This window comes from Phlebotomus papatasi, chromosome 1, assembly GCF_024763615.1.
Source record: "Phlebotomus papatasi isolate M1 chromosome 1, Ppap_2.1, whole genome shotgun sequence".
NCBI lineage: Eukaryota > Metazoa > Arthropoda > Insecta > Diptera > Psychodidae > Phlebotomus > Phlebotomus papatasi.
Window position 1 is genome coordinate 5,531,538 of NC_077222.1, and position 14,198 is coordinate 5,545,735.

Consider the following 14,198-nt stretch of genomic DNA (forward strand, 5'->3'; position numbering starts at 1 on the left):
TCAATTATTATTTTATTTATTTATTACTTTCAGAGTTTTTAAATATTTTGTTTTTAATTGCGATTCTCATTATTATTTTCTCTATTTTTTTTTGACAAAGCTATCATTTTGTGTTGTTTCCCCTTAGATTTTTTTCTTTTATTGACTTCTGTTCTCTCTGGTAAAAAAAATGTCTCTGTGGACAGAAAGAGTGTGAGGATGATAAGACAATCAGTAAGAAAAAAATTAGAAATGCTAAGAGGAGATATTGTTTTTAATTGAAGAAAGAAACGTGTTTAAATTCTCCTTAGTTTATTTATCCCCTTGTTTTGTGGAATGTTTAGAGGATATTTTTCTTTTATATCATTTTTAAATGATTTTAGTTAAATTTATGAAATAGAGCCATATACAATTATTTTGCAAAATCCACGCAAAAAAAATCTATGCATTTTGGCATTTTTTCCGCATGACTCCACAGCAATTCACAACACTGCATTTTGCTCTATTTTTTTTATTCTTTTGATCCTTTTTTTACATTCTAATTTATTCGACACCAAATAATAGCATTTTACAGGAAGCTTTTTTAATTGATTGTGCTTTAATTCCTTTTAGCTATAATTATTTTTGTTTGTTTGAAAGAGAATATCTCTCTGCCATTTTACTTAATAATTTTGGTTGTTTTAAGAGAAATAAAGGGCAGCCTGTGCTTTACGATTACGTATGCAACTTTACGATTTTATTTTAAAAGATTTTGCGATGCAAATTTATGAAGATCTTAAGCTTTTTGCAGAACTGAGGATCAGTCGAGAACATTGCATCCTCAGGTCTGTGAGAAGCATTACTAGATATCAAGCCTAATCACAAGACACATAGCACTAGTAGTATCTACCGGTATTTCCCTAGTTTGCATTAACAAAAATATTTCACTATGCTTCATCCTTTTTGAACAATTTTGTAAAATTGTTTAAAAAACATTCAAAAATTTCAGAAAAAATAATTCTGCACGTAAAAATATTCAAGGGAAGTTTAGGTTCTCCCTGGTTATAACTACCTAGTTTATTGAGATGAAGTTCTTCGAGAAAACGGAGATATATTTAACCTTTTAACCTTGCTTTGCGAGAAAACAGCTGGTTTCCGGAATCCCTGTATTCAGGGGATTCTTGGATAATAATCCTGTTTTAGAGAAAACGATTTCCATTTAGCTGAAAGCCTTACGGTGCTATCACACTAGGATTTTCATAATTTAATTTTAAATTCAATTGAGCCAATTGAGCAATATAATATTTCTAGAATTTACTTGAATATTCTCACAGCCAAGACACATTTTGCAAGAAATTTGCTCAATTTTAAATAGTGCCGCGAAAGTTTTGATTGTAAATGACTCCGGAAAATGGGTTTAAAAAAATGACTCCGGGAAATGTATCCTTAAAATGTCTTATAAGTCACTTATAGGTCACACACTAGGAGCAATTTTCGTCAAAAATTGCCTTTTTTAAAAAATTCTGACGTTTCTGCCTACAAGGATAGGGGAAATTTTCTTTAAAAAGGGATTTTTTAAAGAAATTTCTACTAATGTGTAGACGCCAATGCAAAAAAAATCCCCAAAGCCAGAAGAAAGGGTTATAGACAAGGGGATCATGAAGAGATTCTCATACAGTCTTTTTGAAAATCTGTATGAAGACATCCCATCTGCGATTTCTTGACACAATAATTTCCTTCGAATTGCTTTGGAGCAACTCAGCAAATTACTCCCAATACTGAAATTTCACTCGCGTACAAGTTTATCACAAATCTCTGTTTATTTTATTTTTTTTTGGCCACAAATAATAATTCATTACGAGTGAATAAATTTAATAAGAACATTTTGGTACAAAAGGTTACTTGTTTAACTGCAATTAAAATCGAAATTAATGAGCAATTTTAATGGCGCTGGCACACCTTTTCAATTGAGTGAATTTCAATCGATTGAAATTTTACATCTTACTCTTTCAAACTGAAATCAGATAGAGCTGTCTCTTTCTGTCAAATGATATTTTGAAATTGAAATTGTAATTTCAATTTTCATTTGATAGAAAGAGACAAACATATCTTTGTTTCTGTTTGAAAGAGTAAGAGGTAAAATTTCAATCGATTGAATTTCACTAAATTGAAAAGGTGTGCCAGCGCTATAACATTTTAATTTGCTAAATTCAAATTTAATTGAGCTTTATGCTATTTTAGCATGCTTTGGCGGTCCAAGTATTATTTTATATCAATAAATAAGTGATAATCTATCAATTCAAATGATTTTTAATGCAAAATAACGCATAGAAACAATTCATCTAAAAATTAAATTGAATTTATAAATTTAAAAAAAAAATCCTAGTGTGACAGCACGGTTAAATTGGGTCTTTTATCCAAAAATGTTCTGAGATAGTGCTTCCGGAAGGGCTAGATTAGATTAGACAAGATTATAACAGGGAGGATTCCTTGCCGGACCGCTATATTCAAGCCTCTATTTATATCCATTAACAATCTCTTCATTAAAAGTAACAAACATCAAAAGCTTTCCGGACTGTAATATTACCAAATATCCTGGCTTGGACATCATTATAGATTGTAACCATCTACAAGAATCCGATTTTTATCGATTCTACAGTCCAAGAAAATTGGTTGTCTTAGAATGTCCTTCTTTTCCTTTGGGTACTAAGAGTATAAAAAGATTCGAAAATATTAAACTTTGGTTATAGATTCGAGGACTACGAAGTAGTTTACCCTCGCTCCAGCGAAACCATTCCCAAGGAGATCCCAAACGATGCAAAGATCCTTCATTTTCCGTTATATCTCTGTGTACAGGTACCCAAAGAACTTACTTTAGTGGTCACTTATGTCCCTTTTAGAGGAGGTCATGCTCTTCTGTCTCGTTCTGAGTCGCCCATCCTTCTTGCTTACCCTCTCCGGATTTCGCGTATACAGTTTCCTGACATTCTCACCAGAGTATGAATTCTGAGATACGTGAGTTTTTCACGTGAGAAAATCACGGCTTTTAAATCGTTTTTTGTAAGAGTTTCGTTAAGTTTTCAAGTAAAATGTCGTGTAAAATGAAGCACAGTATAGTTTTTACGAAAGCTTCACTAAACGTTTACTAAAGGTGATTTCAGAATCGTGAATTTCTCATGTGAGTAACTCACGAATCTTAGAATTCATACCCAGAATAGAGGTTACAATGTCGGCCTCCCGTCAAATAATTTCGTCAGATATCTTTAAGTTGTCTGCAGAAAATATCTACACCTCTGCAGAGAAATCTGTAGATTTTCCTACGAATTTAATTTGGGCTTGGGACAAAATTCGTCAGAAATTTTTCCAGATTTTCTGACGAATCCTGGCGCATACTCTGACGAATTTCTGTACATATTTTACCGATTTTCTGTAGATTTTTCTACATTCCAGACTTTCCAGACAGCTGTGTCAGAAAAGATGGAATATTTTTCACTGAAGTTTGCAAAATTCAATAGAGCTATTCTTGGTGATATCACAGTGTTTATATAAAATAAAGAATTTTGCGACGCCGTGTTATAAGTAGAGAATGAAAAAGTGATATCTTTAAACACAGTGTCGACCTAAATTTCGTGTTTTTCTATCATTCTATTGGCGATTTTTAAGAAATTAGTATTTTTGCTCGCATCTTTTTAGTTATCTAAAACGTTTAATCGGTAATTATTGTTAAGCAGAGCATACCATTTTCTTTGTAATTCCTACAGTTTCTTGATAAATCAACAATATTTTTGTTGAGACAATGGAGACTATGCAGATTTCCTATGCAGAAACTCTGCCGAGAATCTGCAGATTTTCGGCAGAATTTCTGCCGAAAATCTACAGATTTCCTCTGAATGTACTAGAATATACCGTTACAATTCAAAAAACCTCCGGCAGGTAGAGCAATGATTTGACGGGTATTCCATTACCCCTCCCCCCTAATTTCTAAAAAAATTAATCCCTTTTTCGAGTACCAGTACCAGTTAGTTTGAGGAGTTCGAGTCCTGCTTTAACTTGTAATTTTTGTTCAAAGGAAGAAAATTCGATCTCGACTGAAGTATATCACTTGGCCGCAATTTTAAATCAATTCCCTGGAAGATTTCATTTAATAAGAAAGACATCCAAAGGTATATCAGTCTTAAATGCAAGTCTTTTATGGGATATGTAAGTGCAGCCTTGTTACTTAAGCAGCTGTTACTTAAGCAGACCCTAAGATGAAAACACTTTTTTAGTTTTGCCCAGAGCTTTCGATCCTGATGGGGATCTTCGTCAGTGGCTGGAAGGGCATTAAAATTTTTTATTTGCAACGAATTGCCTAAGAAATACTCTGGGAACACAATTTAGTTGAGTGAAATAAATAATTTTAATGTCCTTCCAGCCAGTGAAGAAGAACCCCATCAGGATCGAAAGCTCTGGATAAAACCAAAAAAGTGTTTTTTATCTTAGGGTGACTACCATTTTTACTAGAAATCACCGGAGACAACCCTCTAAAATCAAATTGCGCCAGTTCATCGTTGAGAAAATTACGGCTGAGGTTCTCTCGAAAAACTCAAGCCGATATCTTCAATTGTTTAGCCTAGCGGTCTGTGTGTTTCAGGGTCTATTGTCTTATAAGTAGCAAAATATCTCCGAAGAATCGTTTTGAGGACTTCTTTCCAATTAAATAAGTCATCTAAGGGACTTGATATCACTACATTCTCAAAGGTCAAAGTGAAATTTGCATCGGAAATTGATTAAAATAATAAATAGTACAGTTGCGCCTACGCCTATGTAGTTATAAAATAGCAAATAATAAAAAATTAATCTAGCTGTGGCTTAAATGTCTTGCGGTGCATTTAATTTAATTACTTAGTATTGTCTTTTCAATCTATATTATAAGTTTCATTAAATCTTTGATTTTTCTTTTTCTAATGAAACAATAAAATCTTTCAATAATAATTTATTAAGAAATAAAATTGGAGATTTGAGAGCGCAATTCTTAATTTCTATTCTTTCTTTTTTTCCTTCATAACAACATTTTATTGTCCACGAAAACCAACAAAATCAACTGTTAAAAAAAATGTTGATCTAATCTTACACAACAAAATCCTCTTGAAAAACTCACTGAAAATTAAAACCAATATGAAAATTGGAAAATTAAATATAAAAAAATGTGACTGTCGTTGAAAATTTGAATGCAAAACAAAAAATTCAACGATCGTTAAACTTTGGACCGGACGGTTAGGCGACCATGTTGAAGAAGTGCAAGGGGAAGATGAAGCGTCGCAACACGGAACCTACAATGGCCCTGGGTCCTTCAACACCCGCCATGTCTCTGGCTGTAGCACCACAGGAGAATGACGAGAACAATGAGACGGATTTCTGAATTTGGTACAACGAGCGACTTATTTAACGTGCATTCAATGATTGGCAGGAGAAAGCGTATTGGAAGCTTCGGGAAGCTTTAGACCAGTTTTTAAGTTTTTGTTTTTTTTTTTGTAGACATAAAAAAACATGATAAATGGGGTTATTTAACGACAATCACACCCCGCACAAAACCCACCAAAAAATACGCAGAAAAGAAGAGTGAAAGGGAGTTAGAGAGACACAATTAACACGGAAAATGATCACTGAATATCACTTTATACCAGTGAGCTTTATCCAAGTGCGCACCATCTTTCGGGGAATAGTTGATTCAAAACATTCCAAAAAGGCGACTTTCATTGCAGGATGCAATGCAATGGAAGGATTCTTTGAGGAGGGAATTTTCTTCTATTTTATTTTTTCTTTAAATACAAGTAACAATTCCTCGAAAGTTAATTTTGTGGATGTGACAGAGAAATTTTCACTGGAAAAATGACGTGATTTTGTGGTGATGGCAATTTTTAACACGAATTAACTTGGAAAAGAAAGGTTTTCCACACACAATTTCACCCACCTTCTATTTCCTCTCTCTCTCGCGGAAAATTAAAGAAAAATAAAACACATTTAGAGAGAGGAATTAATGCTTAAAGGACAAAAAAAAAGAAAAATTCCAGTCATTGGACTGCATGTTAAAAAAGTTGCTCTAAGACTTTTTTTGTTTTTCTCAAGTGTCACCAAATTTTAATTTTGAAAAAAAAATGGAAACAAAGGAGAAAAATTGTGTCAGACATGAGGAATTTACTGAAGAATCTTCCTAAAAGAATTAACACAAAAAAAAACTTTATAACAAAAAGAAAACCAGAGAGAGTGAAATACAAATGAAAAAAAGTTAAAAAAAAATAATAAAGAATTGAATCTATTTATTGCAAAAAAAAAAGAGGAAAAAGATACTTTATTTTTTGTTGACACTAAAAGAAGAAATATTTTATGATAAAAGAAATTATTGTGTATAGAGAGAGATTAAAAAAAAATTGAAGAGTGAAAGATATAGAGAAAAAAATACTGAGATCTCGAAACTATATTAAAGAAAAATTAAAAGAAAAACATTGAATAATGTTATTAAAATATTTGTTGTAATTTCTCAAATTTATTTTCAAATTGTCGAATATTTAACTTAAAAAAAGGACACAGAAAGCCAGAATTGTGTCAAAAGGACAAATTGAAAAATTATTTTTTAAGAATTTTTCTAAAAAGAAACAAAATAGCATCTAATAAAAAATATAATTTCCATTTTCTTCCTGTTTGTAGTTAAACGCAAAAAAAAGTGAAAAAAACCACGAAATCTACTCAAAAAAAAAATGAATTAATTCAATCTCAAATGAAAAAAGAAATTCATTACGCTTAGAAATCGTTGAAAAGAGAGTTTGAAAAAAAAGAATAAACAAGGTAAAATGAAAGTGAATAACGTCCCACAGAATATATTTGATAAAAACAAGAAAAAAAAGAATAATTTATTAAATATAATTTTTTTGTAGTAAGAAAAAGAATAATTTTACCTTTTTTTTGCTCTTTTTCTATTTATCAATTAATTAAAGTATAAATTGCAATTATTTTTAAGGAAAATCTTTTTGAAGAGGTTAAAAAACCAAAAATTTTTTAAGAAAATTAAAAAAAAAACCATTAACTTGACACTTTGTATTGTTAATAAAATGTAATTTATAAACACTGTAATGATAAAATTACGTTTTATGTATGGTATTTTACCAAAAAAAAAAAAATTTAAGAAAAAAAAGATCATCAAGAGAGATTGCACAAAAATAGAGAAAGCAAATATAGAAAAGGGAAAATAAGATTCCAACCATCAGAAAAAAAACCAACAAACCAAGCAAAAAAAAGCGTCGAAAAAGAGTGGACAATGAAGCAAAACCAAATGAGATACCCAATTTTTAGCGAAAAAGAATCAATTCAATCAAATTGTTCAAATACAAGTCATTAAAAAAAAATAAACTAGTGAAAAAAAACTGTCATAGGATAGAGGAAATGGAGATAAAAAAGAAGTCGTACATTTAAATAATGTAATTCATGTTTGATTGCACTTTAAGAAAAACAAAAATTACTGTAAAAGGAACAAAATATAATATTAAAATTAAAGAAAAAAAATAGTGAAATCTACCCCCAACTCCAAAGAAAAAAAAAGTGAAGAAACCGAAGAAAAAAACTGTATATTTAAATAGGAAAATGTATAAAAAGGATTATTTCCATAGCAAGACAAACAAACTCCTTAAAACTATTTCAATCTGCTGAGGAATTTCGTTAAGGATTAGCATTTTGAAGGGAGTTCAGCCAATTGGAAGCAAGTAATCTTCCGCCATGATGGAACTACTTGGTTCTTATTGGCTGAGACGTATTCCCCTGCAACTAGTTGTTTGAAACTTTGGATTTCAGTCTAGTATGATACTTGGCGAAGGATTCTATGCTGTTTAAATGTAATGGATTATCAAGTAACGATCTTTCTTTGATAACTTATTGCATTTAGCAATGTTGGAACCTTCATATTCGTCTCATAATCCAGAAAAAAGAACCATTAGTTTCATGTAGTTGCACGAAACTGAACGAAAATTTGATTATGATTGCAATGAGACTCGTAGAAGATTTTGTGAAATTTCAAATGTGATAACTTATCGCATTTATCAATGTTGGAAGCTTCATATTCGTCTCAAAATCCAAGAAACCATCAGTTTCATGAAGATGCATTTTGAATGAACTTCAGCCAATTGGAAGCAAGTGATCTTCCGCCATGTTGGAACTACTTGGTTCCTATTAGCTGAGGCGTATTCCCCTGCAACTAGTTGCATGAAACTTAACGAAAATTTGGATTTCAGTCCAATATGACACTGGTGAAGCATTCTATGCAGTTTAAATGTGATGGCTTATCAAGTAACGATCTTTCTTTGATAATTTATTGCATTTAGCAATGTTGGAACCTTCATATTCGTCTCATAATCCAGAAAAAAACCATCAGTTTCATGTAATAGGACGAAACTGAACGAAAATTTGATTATGATTGCAATGAGACTCGTAGAAGATTCTATGAAGTTTCAAATGAGATAATTTATCACATTTAGCAATGTTGGAACCTTCATCTTCGTCTCAAAATCCAAGAAACCATCAGTTTCATGAAGATGCATTTTGAATGAACTTCAGCCAATCTGAATCCAAGGATCTTCCGCCATGTTGGAACTACTTGGTTCCTATTGGCTGAGGCGTATTTCACTGCAACTATTTGTATGAAACTTAACGAAAATTTGGGTTTCAGTCCAATATGAGATTGATAGAGGATTCTGTTAGGGTTTAAATGTAATGGCTTATCAAGTAACGATCTTTCTTTGGTAATTTATTGCATTTAGCAATGTTTGAACCTTCATCTTCTCAGAATGGACGAAAACAGCCAGTTTCATATCGTTAAGTTGCATTTTGAACAGACTCCAGCAAATTGGAGGCCAAGGACCTTCCGCCGTGTTGGAAGTACTTGTTTCCTATTGCGTGATGTGTTTTACGATAAGACAAATTGCAAGAAACTTAACGAAAATTTGGATATGAAACCAATTAAATTGATGGAAGACTTCAATCCAATATGACACTGGTGGAAGATTCTATCAAGTTTTAAATGTGGTAGCTTATCAACTAACGATCTTTCTTTGATAACATCGCATTTAGCAATGTTGGAACCTTTATCTTCGTCTCAAAATCAAAGAAAACATCAATATCATGTGGAATATGATTGCAATGAGACTCGTAGAAATTTCTATGAAGCTTTCAATGTGATAGCTTATCAAGAAATGATGTTTCTTTGATAATTTATCGCATTTAGCAATGTTTCAATCTTCATCTTCGTCTCAGAATGGACGAAAACAGCCAGTTTCAGATCGTTAAGTTGCATATTGCAAAGACTCCAGCAAATTTGAGGCCAAGGACCTTCCGCCATATTGGAAATTCTAATTTTTTTATTGGCTGATGCGTTTTGCTATGAAACTAATTGCGGGAAACTTAACGAAAATTTGGATATGAAACCCAATGATACTGCTGGAAAATTTCAATCCAATATGAGAGTGGTGGAAGATTCTTTGAAATTTTAAATATGATAGCTTATCAAGAAATGATGTTTCTTTGAATATTTATCGCAGTTAGAAATGCTTGAACCTTCATCTTCGTCTCAGAATTGACGAAAACAGCAAGTTTCATTTCGTTAAGTTGCATTTTGAACAAAGTTCAGCCCATCAGAAGTTAATAACCTTCAGCCATGTTGGAACTATTTGGTTCTCAATGCCCGATGCGTTGGATTTCAGTCCAAATTTGGATTTCATTCCAATATGAGACTGGCAAAGTATTCTGTGAAGTCTTAAAATTGATACCTTATCAACAAACAATTTTTCTTTGATAACTTATCGCATTTAGCGATGTTTCATGTACTCAAAAATTTCATGTAGCCCAGTTGCATTTTGAACAAACTTCAATTGGAAGCCAAAGACCTTAACGAAAAATTATATTTGGATCCAATGAAACTGGAGGAAGATTCTATGAAGTTTTAAATGTGATAGCTTATCAACTATCGGTTTTTCTTTGATAAATTACCGCATTTAGCAACGCTGGAAACTTCATCTTTGTTTCAAAATCTGAGAAAACATTTCTTGTAGTTGCCCAAAACTGATAGAAAATTTGGAAATGGAACCATTGAAAATTATGGATGCAATGATGTTTCTTTGATAATTTATCGCATTTAGCAATGTTGGAACCTTCATCTTTGTCTCAGAATGGACGTAAACAGCCAGTTTCATATCGTTAAGTTGCATATTGAACAGACTCCAGCAAATTAGAGGCCAAGGACCTTCCGCCGTGTTGGGAGTACTTGTTTCCTATTGCGTGATGTGTTTTGCCATAAAACTAATTGCGGGAAACTTAACGAAAATTTGGATATGAAACCAATGAAACAGATGAAAGATTTTAATCGAATATGAGACTGGTGGAAGATTCTATCAAGTTTTAAATGTGATAGCCTATCAACTAACGATCTTTCTTTCATAACTTATCGCATTTAGCAATGTTGGAACCTTCATCTTCGTCTCAGAATTTACGAAAACTTCATGTCGTTAAGTTCAACAATTTGGAAACCAAAGACCTTCCGCCATGTTGAAACTGCTTGATTCCTATTGGCTGATGCGTATTCCCCTGCAACTAGTTCCATGAAACTGAACGAAAATTTAGTTTTCAGTGAAACTAATGAAGAATTGACGAAAAGATCGAATTCCATGAAGTTGCAGGCAACTTTCAAATGCAACCTCCTCAAAATTCCTTTGCTAAAGAGAATATTTAAAGAAAAAGAACTAATCCATTCTAGCCAGAAAGTAAATAGTAAATTAAAAAAAAAAGAAATTAGGTAACACAAGAATTTTTATGATGAACCATCTCTTTTTCGTTGAAAGCATTTTTTATACTCAAAATGAAGAAAGAAATGAAACACCGATAAGTGAAAAATAATGAAACTTTTTCTATATTTGAGGAATAATTTTTTGAACTATTGTTTTTAATATAAAAACCTTCAGTATTTTCAATAGAAAAGCAAAAAAAAAAACTAAAACATAAAATACAAAACACGATTGAGGACAGAGTGAAAGAATTTTAATGCGAAGGTAAACTTCAAATGAAAAAAAAGGGTATTAGAGAGTTTGCAGAGAAGATTGAAGAAAAAAAACGACCAAAAATGTTTTTAATACACTATAGTGTTTATAAGTAAAAAAAAATGGAACCTTTAAAAGTGAATTTATTGATATAATACCTCAAAGAAAAACAACCAACTCAACTGAGACGAATTCTGTGAGGAAGTTTCCCTGCATTTAATGCAAGTTTTTTTTTCATTCAAATTACTTTTTCTTTTTGATAAAATAAAAATTGATAATGTGAAAATTGCTATTAAAAAAAAGGATGAAATGTTATGAGAACGTTTATTGATCGTGCGGAAAAGTTGCCAAAATTAAATTAATATTAAAAAAAAACTTGAAGAAGATTTGCTGTGAAAAGGAAAATTCTGCTAAAAATATTTGTAAGGATTGAAGGATTTATGGAGTGTTGGGAAAGTATTTTAAAAGTGAATTTAAAAAAAAAATATGTACCATTGAGGATTTGCAGTTACTGGGGCACGAAAATATAACGTTCTCTAATTCATCCTTCAAGGGACAGTTCAAGCAAAGATATTAAGGTAATTTGATGTGGCTTCCCTGAAGAGAACCTTCTCTTCGGGTGACAAAACTCACAAATCCTGGGATGATCACTGAATGGGAGTATTACCATCAGCCACAAGAGAAATGAGTGAAATCCCAGGATATCCACTGACTCCCGGACGATCAATGTCACATAAACCAAAGCAGATCCTAATGATTCTTTTTGGTGAGGAGTTTCTTGAGAGATTCCTGGGGCACATTGAGTGTTCATTTGAGGTGAATGGACAGAAGAATTTGTGGCTCAGTAATTTAGATTGAAGACTCCTTCCAATTTAAGGATCATTGGGACATATTTCTCCCTTGAAATTTCATTTGAGTTAGTTCTTCCAGAATCACTTTCCCCTGCGAGATCGCTTCCAGAGTCAGTGGAGACTTCTCCCAAAAATGTTAAATCTCATCTTAAATGCATTTAAAACCCTGAGTTTGCTAATCATCCTCCTGGGCAAGAGGGAGACATCCCAATTGCCCCGGAGATTCATTACTATCTCCTGAATATTTGCCACACTCGTGTTCCCGGAATATCACGAGGAATTTGCTATTGGGCAAGAATCATCCCAAGAGGCTTACAACCCGGACTTACGTAGGGGCTCAATGAGACACACTGGATTCCGGGCGTATCCGTTCATTCGCTCAGGCAAGGATTATGCCCCAGTGGATTCATCTCCCTGCCAAATGCCATCCTGCAGGAAACTCAACATCTCCAGCAAAAAATGCCACTGGGGTGGGGCTTAATTTAGGTGATATCACCTAACAATCCTCGCTCTATCGACCGATTTTGTATCGAATCCTTAATCATTACCCAAATTTTATAATAAATAAATAAAAAAAACTACCCAAAACTTAATGATAAGCCCTTTTCCAATTTTAGGGATCTTCTTTGATACAGGAGCGCGATATTGACACCAATGTGTCTCATATACATTTGTCCGGGTTGTGATCACAAATCCCCCTTTTCCCCCTTTAACCAAAAAACAAACAAACAAACACCTTTCGCGCCAAAATCCTTCGACAAACCTCCAGAAATCCAACAATAAAAATCTCAAGAAGGAAAGGCTCGAAGATCTTATCATCTATCTCATCCACCTATCCCCCCCCCCCCCCCTTCAAACAAAAAATCCCCAAGAAAACAGCAAACACTTAGACAAAAAGAATTTAAAAAAAAACCTTTGCTGAACGACCATTTGAATTAAATTGAAGGATTTTGAGGCAAAAGACGAGAGAGAGAGAGAAAAGAAACAATTTGCAGAATGAATAAATGAACAACATTATACCCTATTTAAACACACTCAAAGTCGAATGAGAGAAGTGAAAAAAAAGATAAATCTTAATAGAAAATTAGTGTTCGAAAGTAAGAGAAGAAAAAAAATTTCATATAAACTATAATAAAAAAAACTACTATGTAAAGTCTATTTCGATTTTTTGGTGTTTTAATTAACAGGAGACACAAGAAAACAAAAAAAAAACATCCAATCCTCAACGGAAAATTCACTCAAAAGAACTAATTCAAAAGTGAAAATTTTTTGGGGCAATTTGAAAGAGAGCAAGAGAGATAAAAGCAAAAAGAATTTTTTCAAAGTGAATTTTCCATTGAGCACAGGCAATTGAATAAATTGAGAAAAAATGGGTAACCAAAGCCAATAAAAAAAACCAAAAAGATAGAAAAAAAACAACATGGAAATATATGAAATTTGAAAAGATTTAAAAAAAAAGATGAGAAAAAATGAAACAAAACTACCGAAAAAATTATTATTAATTATTATTATAAATATATGTATATGTGATTATGTAAATTAGGTTTAAAATGAAATATTATAAATTGTGAAATAGAAGAATTAAATGTAACTAATTGAAAAAAATCGTCTTTTTATTTCACTGTTTCACGAGCTTTTTTGCCCTTCAATAAATACAGGAGATAGCGTTAGGGGAGAGTGGGGCAGTTTCACCCCTAAATTGCAAAATGGATTTTGAGACCATTTTGTAAAAATATGATAAACAGAATTAAAACTTTATATATTCTGTGAGTTATGCCCAACGCACAATAAATTTTGTTTTGTAAATATGTTTTTGACATTTCAATGAGCGTGAATGAAACAGAAATCTAGTCGTCTCGTTCTCTCTCATAGGAAACTTTGAAAACATGTTTATAAACAAAAGTTATTGTGCGCTGGGCATTACAGTTGGGTTTCGGGTTAATAAAAACAATAACAATAATCCTTTAACTTCATTGGTTTATTGTGGAGAAGATGATTTCATTTGAATGGAAGAATGCGTGAAAGTCCCCCGTTGCGGGGCAGTTTCAAGATAAATAATGAGGCAATTTTTGAGAGAGAAAAAATGTGTTTATATATGAAACTTGCGATATCAGAATTGATTAAAATTACTATTTTAAAGTCTTCTAGGACTTTAAAACATAAAAATATAATCGAGCAAGAGCTTTATAACAGAATTTTAACTCTTATTGATCATACAGTGAAAATAAAATATCGCCACAAATTTTCAATCCTATTTCTCATTAATTGAGCAATTTTCTTTAATATTTTATACGAAAGAAATGTCTTTTGTAGTTCTAAGCTAATTCAGAACATA

The 14,198-nt window shown here is 32.2% G+C and overlaps 1 protein-coding gene across 4 annotated transcripts in view; it reads left to right on the forward strand.

The window, feature by feature from the left end:
• The window catches only part of LOC129798567 (diacylglycerol kinase theta), an 81,831-nt gene extending 68,987 nt beyond the window's left edge, over window positions 1-12,844 (forward strand). For all 4 annotated transcript variants that reach the window (XM_055841765.1, XM_055841768.1, XM_055841770.1 and 1 more), the window contains one exon: window positions 5,219-12,844. In XM_055841765.1, the coding sequence (XP_055697740.1) occupies window positions 5,219-5,359 (141 nt within the window). In that variant the 3' untranslated portion in view covers window positions 5,360-12,844. The remainder of the gene's footprint in view (window positions 1-5,218) is intronic.
• The last annotated feature ends 1,354 nt before the right edge of the window (window positions 12,845-14,198 follow it).